This window comes from Manis javanica, chromosome 16 (genome assembly GCF_040802235.1).
Source record: "Manis javanica isolate MJ-LG chromosome 16, MJ_LKY, whole genome shotgun sequence".
In the NCBI taxonomy this organism is placed as follows: domain Eukaryota; kingdom Metazoa; phylum Chordata; class Mammalia; order Pholidota; family Manidae; genus Manis; species Manis javanica.
This window is the reverse complement of record NC_133171.1, coordinates 60,239,558-60,252,030: the sequence shown is the minus strand read 5'-3', so window position 1 is coordinate 60,252,030 and position 12,473 is coordinate 60,239,558. Positions and strand designations below refer to the sequence as shown.

Here is a 12,473-nt window from a genome sequence, read left to right as displayed (position 1 = left end):
AGGCCCATTCGCGCTCGCATTGCGTGTCGGGTTTCCGGACAAGCCAATCGGCTTCACCGCGGTCCGGGTTATAAAGTCTCCACAGACTCGCCGGGACTCAGCTTCTCCCCACAGGCGGACGGTCTGTGCCATGGCGCCCCGAGCCCTCCTCCTGCTGCTGTCGGGGGCCCTGGCCCTGACCCAGACCCGGGCGGGTGAGTGCGGGGTCCGGAGGGCGCGGCCTCTGAGGGGAGGAGCGAGGGGGCCTCTGGGGAAGAGTCATCGCCGCCGCTCCCCGGCCCAGACCCCCACCTCCACCCCGCCCTGTCCCCCCGATCCCTCAGGCTCCTGCCCACACCCCCCTCGGGTCTCCCGCCGCCCCTTTCGGTCTCCCGAGCCCCGAGCCCCTCCCCGCCCGGCCCCACCCACTGGGACCCGGGGCCCGCGCGGGGAGGAGGGTCGGTCCGGATCTCAGCCCCTCCGCGCCCGCAGGCTCCCACTCCCTGAGGTATTTCCACACCGCCGTGTCCCGGCCCGGCCGCGGGGAGCCCCTCTACATCTCCGTGGGCTACGTGGACGACACGCCGTTCGTGCGGTTCGACAGCGACGCCGCGAGTCCGAGGATGGAGCCCCGGGTGCCGTGGATGCAGCAGGAGGGGCCGGAGTACTGGGACCGGGAGACGCGGACCGTCAAGAGCAGCGAACAGACTTCCCGAGTGGACCTGAACACCGCCCGCGGCTACTACAACCAGAGCGAGGCCGGTGAGCGACGCGGGCCCGGGTACAGGGCGCGGACGGGCGGGGTCGCCCCCAGGCTGCAGGCCCTGCCCGCTCTCCCACCTGGGAAGAGCCCACGGGAACCCGTACCCGGTTTCAATTTCAGTTTAGGCTCCGTCACTGCGGGTGCGGGGACTCGCGGGGCTGAGGGGCTGACCTCGGTGGCGGGGCCAGGGTCTCACACCGTCCAGTGGATGTCCGGCTGCGACATGGGGCCGGACGGGCGCCTCCTCCGCGGGTACGAACAGGTCGCCTACGACGGCGCCGATTACATCGCCCTGAACGAGGACCTGCGCTCCTGGACCGCGGCGGACACGGCGGCGCAGATCACCCGGCGCAAGTGGGAGGCTGCCGGTGAGGCGGAGCACGTCAGGAACTACGCGGAGGGCAGGTGCCTGGAGGGGCTGCGCAGGTACCTGGAGATCGGGAAGGAGACGCTGCAGCGCGCAGGTACGAGGGGCCGCGGGCCTCCCCGCTGTCCTTTGGGGCGAGCTGGTGTCTCACAGGAGGGGAAATGGACTCGGTGTCAGAGCCTGGCTCCTGCCGTGGGTGGGAAGAGGGACAGTCCTTTCCTGAGTTGAGGGGAGAGACATCCCGAAATAACCCATCAGGGGTTCACTGTGACGCCGACAGCCATCCTGGGAACTCTGACTCTGTCTTAAGGCCTTGTTTTCAGCTTGAGAACATCTTAGGAGTCCTGACTCCAGCTTTTCTGAGACATCAGCCCCAACCCCAGTAAGGACCACGAGTGTGTTCCCCTCTTTACAGACCCAGAACCTGCTGCCTGGGCTTGACCCTGATTCTAGAAGTTTCCAAGGAATAGATTATCCTAGATCCTCAAGTCACAGCTACTTTCTGGGTTTTCTGCCTCTTCCTTCCAAGCAGTTGTCTTGTCCATCCTCAGGGTGGTCACAGGAGTGTTTGCTTCAGTGGTCCATGGAAGTAACCCAAGTATGAATTTTCTGATTCTTCCTCCTCAGAACCCCCAAAAAGACATGTGACCCACCACCGCTTCTCTGACCGTGAGGTCACCCTGAGGTGCTGGGCCCTGGGCTTCTACCCTGCGGAGATCACCCTGACCTGGCTGCGTGATGGGGACGACCTGACCCAGGACACAGAGCTTGTGGAGACCAGGCCTTCAGGGGACGGAACCTTCCAGAAGTGGGCAGCTGTGGTGGTGCCTTCTGGGGAGGAGCAGAGATACACATGCCATGTGCAGCATGAGGGGCTGCTCAAGCCCATCACTCTGCAGTGGGGTAAGAATAGGTGATGGATGGAGCCTCTTCACAGGGAGCAGATCTCCTCTGGAGAGCAGCAAGGTCAGGATTCAAGCCTGAGGTCAGGCCTTCACCTTCCCTTCCCTCCCCAGAGCCACCTCAGCCCACCATCCCCCTCGTGGGCCTCATTGCCGGCCTGGTCCTCTTCGGGGTCACTGGAGCTGCGGTGGCTGGAGCTGTGATGTGGAGGAAGAAGCGCTCAGGTAGGGAAGGGGGGTGTTTCTGAGTGCTCCTGGCCCACTGGGGGGCTCAAGCCCTGGGTGGAAGTTTGTCCTGCCTGTTATGGGAAATGCCATCCACACCCCTGTGCTTGCCCAGCCTGGAGCTGAGGGCTGACACTGGCTCCTATAAAGCACATGTGAAAATGAAGGACAGATTTTTTCCCTTCACAAATCTGGTGATGGGGACAGGATTCCCAGCAGTCCAAGGTGAGAGGGAAGGTCCCTGCTGAGGACAGACTCTAGAAGGGCAGGTGGTCCAGTCCCCCCAAACCTCCTTCCTCCCTGTTTCCTGATCCTGTCCTGGGTCTGTAGTAGCAGTTCTGGAAACTTCCCTGTGGTCCAGGGCTATCAAGTCCCACTAGGCCCTCATGGCCCTGCCTCCTCCTGCCTCTCACAGAGTGTTTTCTTCCCACAGGAGGAAAAGGAGGGAGCTATGCTCAGGCTGCAAGTAAGTATGGAGGGGGTGGTCCCTGAGCCCCTTGGGGGTGTAGATGGGAGCCCATTGGGGAGCTCACAGTCCCCATAATGCCCCCTTTACTGTCATCTCCCACGGGCTCTGCCCTCATCCTGTTCTGTCCCACCCCAGGTGGTGACAGTGACCAGGGCTCTGATGTGTCTCTCACGGCTGCTAAAGGTGAGACCCTGGTCTGAGGTGGGAAGAGTTGGGGCAGAGGAGACACACTGGGTGATGGGACTCTTAGTAGGACATTGTGAGCATGGGGTGGGCTAGGAGAATGTCACCCTTAGGTGACTGCCCTCAATTTGTTCATGATGATTTTCTCTTACAGTGTGAGGCGGCTGCCTTGTGGGGACTGGGTGATGCAAGATTTGTTCGTGTTCCTCTGTGTGACATCGTGTTCCCTGCCTCTTTCTGCAAAGAGCATTTGAATGGGTCTGTGTTCCTACTAGCATAATGTGGGGAGGTGGGAAGACTGGTCCACCACTGCCCACCAGGACCCTTCCCCACACTGACTGCCTTCTCTTCCCTGATGGACTGTCCTGTTCCAGCAGAGGTGGTCTGGGCCTTGTCTTCACTTCATGTTGGGCTGAGTAGTATGGTCTTACTAATTGAAAATGAGAATCTGTTATGCATTTGTGTTTTTTTAATTCTTGCCATAGGGGTTGATATATTAATTAAAGGGGAAGAATCCTAATGTTGAGAGAAGAAATAAATGGAAGCACTGAGAACTTCCAGAATCTGTGTTTGCTGTGCTGAGTCTGTTGTGAGTGTGGACAGGAGAGGCTGCAGGGAGCCCAGTGTGGACGGGGCCTGTGCCTGTGGGCTCAGTGCATCATGGGCGTTGATGTCCCTCCTCAGCTGGGTCATCTCTGCTCCTTTGCTGTGTCCCTTCAGTAAAACCTTGTCCTACCAGGACCTGTGATCATGGGAGTTTGGACATCATCCAGGCCTTGTCCTATGTCCAGGATTGGGGGTAGGAAGGGCTTTGTGTGTCCAGGTCTGCCTACGCTCAGACCTGGACCCAGCCCTTAGCCCTAATATTTTGGGAATTTTGTTTGTTCGTTTCTGTAGAGATTTAGGGCTGTTCATGTTCTTATGTGGAGTTCATGACATTCACCTCTGTGTCCCGCCTCTGACAGCAGCATTTATCCCTGGTCTGTCATTCTCCCCACAACACTAGGGCAGCCCATGCATGCAGGAGACTGGTATTGAGAGGGAAATTTTGAGATGCATCCTGCTTGTCCCCTCTTCTGGGGCTGGTTTTCTTTCTTTCTTCCTTTACTTTCCTTCTTACCCTTTCCCTTTCCCTTTCCTCTCTCTCTCTCTTTCTCTCTCTCTCTCTCTCTCTCTCTCTCTCTCTCTCTCTCTCTCTCCTCTCTCTCTCTCTCTTTCTCTCTCTTTCTCTCCTCTCTCCCTCTGTCTCTCTCTCATCTCTTTCTCTTTCTTTCCTTTCTTTTTTTATTCTTTCATTTTATCCCCATCTTTATAAAGCCATATTCTGGAGTCGGAGAGGGGAGGGACCCAATAGTGTGTCATAGGGATTAAACTGCAGTTAGTGTCTATCTTGTCTGCTCACCTGCCCTCCCTCCCTCCTTAGCTCTGGGTAATGCCAGTGCTGCCTCTGATCCAGACTCATGGAGCTATGAAATAGGGCCTAGATTAGATTAATATTTGCTTGGAAAATATGGCCCTTAAGCTGAGGTACATCTTTTCTAAAGAAAGAAATATGCTTGTGTGCTGGTGTGCAGGAGGGATGGAGTGGGAAGGAGGACGTGGAGGTGGGGGAGCGACACTGGTGAGGAAAGCACAGGCAACAGTGACATCTGTGAGTGGATGTTGTGCCGCAGCTGCCACCAAACAGCTGTGATATGAGGTCCCATTAGTAAAGATATTGTCTCTAGAACAGGGAGGTGCTCTACACGGATCATTCATTCAACTGATGTATGTTGTGTGCCAGATAATAGGACATTCACATAATAACACATAACAGGACACCTCAGAGAACTAAAAACAAGCAAAAATTGCAAGCCATGTGTAGCAGATGTTCTAGCGGAAGGAGCAGCGTATATCAATAAGCATAATAAATAGGGGAAATGTTTATATTAGGAGTTGGTAAGTGATTTGAGGCAGGTGGCCCAGAGTATAAGTGTGAGGACAGGGAAGATGGCTATTGTACTGGGGTGGTCAGTGTGAGCCTTACTGGGAATGTCACCTCTAAGTGAAGGTTTGAAGGATGAAGGAATGACCATGAGGATGTCTGGGGCAAGTTCTTTCCAGGCAGGGGAACCTCCATTGCAAACGCTGTGTCAAGGAAGGGCAAGGAGGCCACTGTGCTGCAGCAGAGAGCAACTGAGACGAGTCCCGTGTCTGGCCACATCACGTGGGCCTTAGGGTATTAGCAGGGCCTTGATTTTTCTCTGAGTAAGATGAGTTAGAGATGATTTTGACCAGAAGACTGACCTTGTATGACTTATCTAGAAGCTTCGGCCTGGCTGCTGTGCAGAACCAAGAAGTGAAGGGAGATGAGCAGTTGGGAGAACTGTAGGAAACCAGTGCAGGGCTCCAGGCTGGAGAGGCCACTGCCTGTCTGGGATGTGAGCATGAGAATTATGGGAAGTAATTGGATTCTGGATATATTTAAAGATGGACTTTGCAGCACTTCTGACGGATTAAATCTGGGTTGTGAGAAGGAGGAAACAAGGACGCCCACAATTTCAGACTGCAGGGAGAAATGTGGATGCTTTCATGGAAATGGGAAGGACTCCAGAAAGGGCCTGAGGAAGTAGCATCATAAGCATCCAATTTAAAAAATGCTGAAACTGAGATGTCTGTTAGAAATGCAGATGAGGTTGGCAGTTGGATACACAGTGGTGTTAAGAAGGAATGTCTTGGATGGTGAAATAAATCTTGGAGGTGACACCATAGAACTGATACATAAGGCCCTGAGCACACATGAAGTCACCAGGGGTTGTGGGATAGAAGAGAAAGGAACAAGATCTGACCCGTGCACCCCCAGTACTGAGCGATCTGATCAGACCACATGCCCAGGGCAGACTCACAGTCTGCTCTATGCAGAAGCCCATAGAGCAGGGAGACCCAACCTTTAGTGTCACAGGGCTCCCCTGGACATCCCATTAATATCCACACAGTTTGGGTAGAGCGTGAGATTCTCCATTTATAACAAGCTTGCTGCTGCTGGTGGTTTTCAGGTCACACATTTAGTAGCAGGAACATAGACCAGGACTCCCGCACAGCTGTGCATTGGCCTCACCTGTAGGGCTTGTGAAGTAAGTGATTCCTGATTCCAGGCCCAACATTCTAAGAAGGTGGGTCTGCGGAGAGGCCTGAGTGTTTTGTAACAAGCCCAGCCAATCCTTGGGCTCTGCCAGATGGGTCAGTTTATGGGTGTGCTCATGATGGGAAGGCATCTTAGATACAGTTTTTTCCTGGGAGGAAAAAGGCAGGATGCGTGTGTTTCCCTTCCAGACGGTGAGCTAGGTGGACCACTGAGGAAGTGCTTATCAGTTCAGCCTAAGCAAATCTCTCAGTTGCTGAGAAAGTAGATTATAAATGCTCTCACCACAGAAAAGAAATGGTAATTATGGACCTGGTGTAGTGTTAGCTAATGCTTTTGGTAAACATTTGCAATATATAAATGTAGCAAACCAACAGGCCCTGCTCCTTAAACTACACAATGTTACGTGTCAATTATATCTCAATAAAGTAGAAACAAATCTCTGAATCCTTGCTTGAAGAACCTATTCCCTACATGGATTTTTCATGAGCAAAACCAGATGCCGAATTGTTCTATTTGAAACATATGAGTATATATATATTTCAGAGATAGTCTAGTTTTTGGGTCTAGACTTTGTTTCTCTAGTTTGTACTCACAAATAAGTGGTCACAACACATCATGACCAAGTAAGGTTTATCTCAGGACACAAGTTTGGATGGCTATAGAGACATCAATCTAATGTAATCTTTAATAGAATGAAGAACAGTAACCATAGGATACTCTCCATGCAGAAAATGTCCTTTAAAAATTCAACATCCATTCATGATAAAATCTTGGCAAACTAGGAACAGAAGGCCACTTCTTCAATTTGGTAAAGGGCCTGTATGAAAAACCTACAGCCAACATTATACATTATGGTCAAAGACTGAATACTTTCTACTTAAGGAACAAGGCAAGGATGCCAGCTGTCACCATTTCTACTACACAGGTCCTAAGCCAGAGCCTTAATGCAAGAAAAAGGAATAAAAGGAATATAGATTATAAAGGAGAAGTAAAGTGTCCTAATTTGCAGCTTACATGATTGTATACATAGAAAATTCCCAAGTAAAGGAATATTCTAGCATTAATAGGTGAATTTACCAAGACTACAAATTACCAGTCCATTGGATTTTTGTTTTGTTTTGTTTTGTTTTGTTTTGTTAGGAAAACCAAAAAAAATTAATTCCATTTATAATAGCATGAAAATAAAATATTTTGGGATCAACTGAAGAAAAGTATACAAGACTTGGAAATCTACACAGCACCATTAAGAGAATATTTAAAAAAAACTAAGGGATCGAAGTATCATATTCAAGGATCAAAAACACTTCATATTGTTAAAGATCAGTTCTAAAATCAATCTAAGATTCAGTGCAATCAATCCTGAATCCTAAAAGCCGATAAAAATACAGACATGTCTTTTTTTAAAGGAATTGTCAAGCTGATTCTATAATTTATATGTAAATGTAAACGTCTTTGAATAGTGAAAATAATGTTATGAAAAGAAGAGGAACTTGGAACGTGCACACTACCTGATTTCAAGACTTAACATAAGGCTCCAGTGATCAGAACCAAGTGATGCTGGCATAGGAGAGTCTCGGTCAATGGAACAGAATAGGACCATATGTGCTCATGAAAAGGAGTCAAGGTGAATCAGTGGGGAAGGATCCTCTTTTCCACAAACGATGTCGGAACAGATAGACAAGGAGAACAAACACCTATACAAAAGCTAACCTGAAATGAAGCACAGACCAAAACATGAGGCAAAAATATTAAGCTCCTAAAACAGTGCTCTCCAATAGAAGTGTAATTTGAACCACAAATATAACCTTTACATTTTTAGTAACTGCATTAAAAAGTAATGGGTGAAAATGGTTTTAATATTATAATTTTATAATATTATAATTTCAAATTTGAAATTACAAAATATTATTATAATTTCAGCATATAATCAATGAAAGGATTATTGATGACAGATTTTACTCTTTTTTCTTATACTTTCCTCTCTTGAAATTAATGTTTTGAGTCTCCAGAGGCTAGGAATTCCTGCTTTTCTGTTGTGCCAGTTGGTGGCTTTCCTCTGGATCCAGTGATTGTAGGATTTGCTGACCCCACAAAACTCACAGCTCCAGCTGGATGCAGCAGAGAGGAAGCACTGAGGCAGAGCTGGGGCAGGACCCACCTCAGCTTCCTCCCTCTCCTCCTGACTCTCCTACATTCTCGGGCCCTTCCTCCACTCTCTACCAATCTCAAGGATTTCATGAGTCCCTAGGCACAAACGGGAGCTGGTCATGAGATGAACAAACCCAGACCTCTACAATTCCTCTCAGGAAAGTCCTTCCTGCGGTCTGCCCACATCCACTCCTGTTGTAGCCTCAGTGCTTCCTCAGGAGAACCCCAGGTCTGCACAATGATCCTAGGACACCTTTCTTCCCAGGAACTGCAGGCCCACTCCCTCCCCTCCTTCAGGACTTAGTTCATATGTCTCCCTCAGGAAAGCCTGGCCTCAGAATATTTAAAATGACATCAGGATCCCTCATGTTCCCTGTCTTGTTCTTTTCTCTAAATCACTCTTTACTTTTGACACCCTGATCCTTTGCTACAATTGCTTGTTTGTTGTAGGGGTCTCCCATCAGCATGTGAGCTTCATGGGGCAGGGATTTGCCTGAGTTGCTTTAAAATAATCCAAAGTGTCTAGAATAGTGCCTGACACATAGTAGATGCCCCAAAATATTTGTTAATGAATGACTATGTCTAGGAACCAAAACTTAAAGCTGAGACTGGGACAGGAAGGTACTTGGTTCCCTGGTAGGTGATGGAGGGGAGGGTGGGTGTCTTGTTTTGGAAGGAAGAGAAGCTGCTCTAGGCTTATCCCAGCCCAGAAGCCAAGCAGCAGAGCTCCTCGAGCTCCTCAGCATTTTCCACGTGGCCACAAGCACATGACCAAGGACTAAGCCAGACTGCCAGCGGCTTCTGAAGACTCTTGGCCTCTGGAGAGGTTCCACGCCTAGGTGACAGGGTCCTTAGGCAGTGAAGTCCTCCAGGCCCTACTCTTATATCCAGTATCTGCTGATTCTGCCCAGCTGGAAGATGTGGCTCAGCTGCAGCCTGTGAGGCTCCAGGGAGCACCCACATACCCCAAGATCCCACACTTCTGGGTCCTTCAGCAGAGCCAGAAATTATCCTTGGGTCAGGACTGCAGGACCTATAATTTCAGGGTTTGGAGGAGGCTTGGGGGATCCATATGGTAGCACATTTCAGCTTATGTCCATAAAGGAGAAGAAGAGACAGGATGCTGCATCCAGTGCTCTCAGGGCTGGGGAGGAGGGCAGCCACTGTCCAGGATCCAAAGAGGGGTGGTGGTGGGGTGTTCTGACACCTGGACAGAAGGGTCCACTCTTGGTGTCCTTGGGGCTGGTGTTTAGATGCCTGGGTCCTGGAGACTCAGGAAGAAGGGGAAGAAACGCATTTGGGTTTTGGGGGTGATGTGAGGCAGAAGCCTGGGCCCTGACTCGTTGCTCTCCTTGTAGCCACTGTAGCCTCCAGCCTCCAGGCCTGAGCTGCCCTCTGCACTCCAGGAACACAGTGCCTGAGGCCACCAGCAGCTGAGCAGCTCCCTGTCTGAGGCCCAGGGATGGTCTTTTTGGTGCAGTGGTTCCCACCTATCATAGCAAGTAGAGAGGGTGTCCAGGTGGTAGAGGACTGTGAGCCGGGGATGGACTCGGACACGGCTTTGAAGTCATAGTGCTCAGAGTGGGAATCTAGAAACCCAGGATCAGGGCCCAGGCTGCCCCCTCCAGTGGTCAGGCCCTCCCTCCTCCGTGCTCCGTGGTGCTCTTGGCCACCCCAGCCCAAGACGGAGGGATCCTTGCTCTGCAAGAGGTGAATCTCCTCAGTCACCTCTCTTCTCTCCTTTTCTTTTCCCTTTCCTCTGCCTGTGGTTGCGTTATATCATACATGTAAGTATAGAAATATCCCTAAAGTTAGTACAGTTCACCAGCAGTTACAGAGCTGGGCCTGTGTACTGTGTGATCAGAATCAGGTGACCACAGAGACCTCTCGCAGCACCCAGCCAGCAGCCCCTGTGCCTCTCCCCACACAGAACCCGTCCCCCACACAGGTGTCCACTGAGCCGACCCCTCCCCAGCCCCTCTCCTCTCTGCTTCCTCCCCCTGCACTCCTGTAGGCCCTCTTCCCCCGACAGTCACATCTCCTTCCTCTCCTCACTTCTCCAGGAGCTTCACCGTCTTCCCGGGCCATGACCCTAGGGCTCTCCTCCCTCTTCTTACTCCTCTTTCACACCCTAGAATAGAGGGTCGGGACTTGATTCCCTGGAGGAGATTTCCTCCCTGGAAGCTGCAGCAGGAACAAGCTACAAGGTACTCTGGGTTTCAAGGTCCCATCCCAGGAGACTAAGGGCACCCAGGGTGTTTGTGAGGTCCATCCAAAATCTGGGTACTAACTGTTATGGCCCGTTTGCTCGTGGTCGTTAAAGGAGGAAGAAAAATCTGTGTCACCATGTATTTTGGGAAACAATTCAGCCTCTGAACCTGACACTGGATGGAGGTTCCCCACTGTGTGCACAGCCCTGTCCCACTGCTGGCGGCTCACGGAGACCTGGGGAGGTCGCTGGGGAAGGACCAAGGGCGCTCCGGCCTGTCCTCAGCCCTGCGGCCACACGGGGGCGCCAGAGCTCTCTCCGATTCTGCGCTGCCCGACGCGAGGGCCGCACTGTGCTGTCAGGCAGAGGTGGGTGACCTGGAGGCCGGGCAACGTGGGGATGAAGATGCTCCTGGGCAGCCCTGGGCTCAGGCGCGAGGGCGGGGCGGCGACCGGAGGGGAGGAGCGCCCTAGAGCCCGCCTGTGTCTGAGGTTCCTGTCTTTCCTTCCCACAGCCCTCTCTCTGGCCCTTGATGACACTCTCTTAGAAAATAGAAAAGTATATCATTTTTTCTTCCACAACCTATTCCTTTCTGAGGGCGATTTTAAAAAACACTTTCTAAAATTTCAGATACTTTGAGATTTAAGAGAAGTGTAAAGTTAGTACAGTATCCCAATTCAGTGTCCCTGTTGTTAACATCTATATCCCCATCAGACCCTTGTCACAGCTAATGAAGAAACAGTGATACATTATTACTAACTCCACACTTTATTTAGATTTCAATAGTGTTTCTTTTCTGTTCCAGGATCCCGTCCAAGTCACCACATTAGGTTAAGTCCCAGTCAGTCTCCTTCAGGCTCCTTGGCTGTGACAGTGTCTCAGGCATTCCTTGTTTCTGATGACCTTGACATTTTGAGGAGTACTGCTCAGGTGTACGGTAGACTGTCTCTCAGTTTGCGTTTGGTTGACTGGGGCAGTGGGTTTGGGAGAAGAAACCGCAGAGATGAAGTGCCGTCTCAACACTGCATAAAAGGGTATATGATAACCACTAGATCATCACATGTGATGTTAAATTAACCTCGTCACCCAGCTGAGGCTGAGAATTCCAGGTCTCCCCATGAAGAAGTTCTGTTTTTACACCCCCACTTACCATATTGTAGTCTTTGGAAGGAAGTCACCATGCACATACAGCCCACACTTAAGGGATTTTCTGCTATAAACACCCTTGTGCAGGTTTTTGTGCAAACATTAAGTCTCAACTGAGTTAGGTAAATACCTAGGAGAGTTATCACTAGTGAGTCTATGTTTAGCTTTATAAGAAACCACTATCTTCCAGAGAGGCTGTGCTGTTCTGAGTTCCTCAGCAATGGGTGAGATTCTCTTGCTCCACATCCTGGTCAGCACTTGGCATTCCCAGTTTGGGGATTTCCATTATTCTAATAAGTGTGTGATGGCATTCCACAGTTGTTTTCATTTGCATTTGCCTAGTAACACATGATGTGGAGCATCTTTTCATGTGCTTATCTGCAATCTGCAAATCTCCTTCTGTGAGGTATCTGTCAGACTTCTCATTTTTTAATTAAATTACTTATTTTCTTATTGTTGAATTTTCAAGGTTCTTTGTATTTTAAAAACAAGTCCTTTATTAAATAAGTGACTTCCAATCATTTTCTCCCAGTCTGAGACCTGAGCTTTTTTACTGAGATAACAATGTAAACTAATGCCTAGATATAAGCATAGTTATATTTTTCTGGGCAAAGAAATGAAAAAGTGCTAACTGAAATGGTTTATGGGGGGATGACCTGGGTGACTGGGGTATAGGGGGATGATGTGACATTTATTTTGTATAATCTGAAGTATTGTTTGAATGAGCATGAATAACCTTCACAAAAATTAATTACATTAAAATTGTTACTCTTGTAAAGTCTTGTTAAACACTTGACATCATCTGTGAATATGGAGATTCTGATCCTGTACTCTGGGTCCATCACTTTTTCATGGAACTATTTTGCCTTAGAATTTCTGTTTCTGGAAAAGGTGGGCTAGATTGTATGGACAAATTATCCCACTAAAATAGCTTAAAATGCCATGTAAAACAGCAAAA

The 12,473-nt window shown here is 50.0% G+C and overlaps 1 protein-coding gene and 1 long non-coding RNA gene across 3 annotated transcripts in view; one reads left to right on the top strand and one right to left on the bottom strand.

The window, feature by feature from the left end:
* The first annotated feature begins 38 nt into the window (after positions 1-38).
* Positions 39-3,455, top strand: LOC108391351 (patr class I histocompatibility antigen, A-126 alpha chain-like). 2 transcript variants are annotated; one of them, XM_037026680.2, is made up of 8 exons: positions 39-194; positions 472-741; positions 931-1,206; positions 1,737-2,012; positions 2,126-2,236; positions 2,670-2,702; positions 2,841-2,888; positions 3,043-3,455. In XM_037026680.2, exons 1-8 carry the CDS (start codon positions 131-133, stop codon positions 3,045-3,047), a joined length of 1,083 nt encoding a protein of 360 aa, XP_036882575.2. In that variant the 5' UTR covers positions 39-130; the 3' UTR covers positions 3,048-3,455. The 2 variants fall into 2 exon arrangements, with proteins under 2 accessions (XP_036882575.2, XP_073080201.1); XM_073224100.1 differs by having other exon boundaries at positions 2,670-2,704; positions 2,846-2,888.
* A 7,107-nt stretch (positions 3,456-10,562) lies between these two features.
* LOC140846665 (uncharacterized) overlaps positions 10,563-12,473 on the bottom strand; it is an 87,762-nt gene continuing 85,851 nt past the window's right edge. Inside the window, exon 3 of the long non-coding RNA XR_012126009.1 lies at positions 10,563-11,391. This is a non-coding gene — a long non-coding RNA (uncharacterized lncRNA). The remainder of the gene's footprint in view (positions 11,392-12,473) is intronic.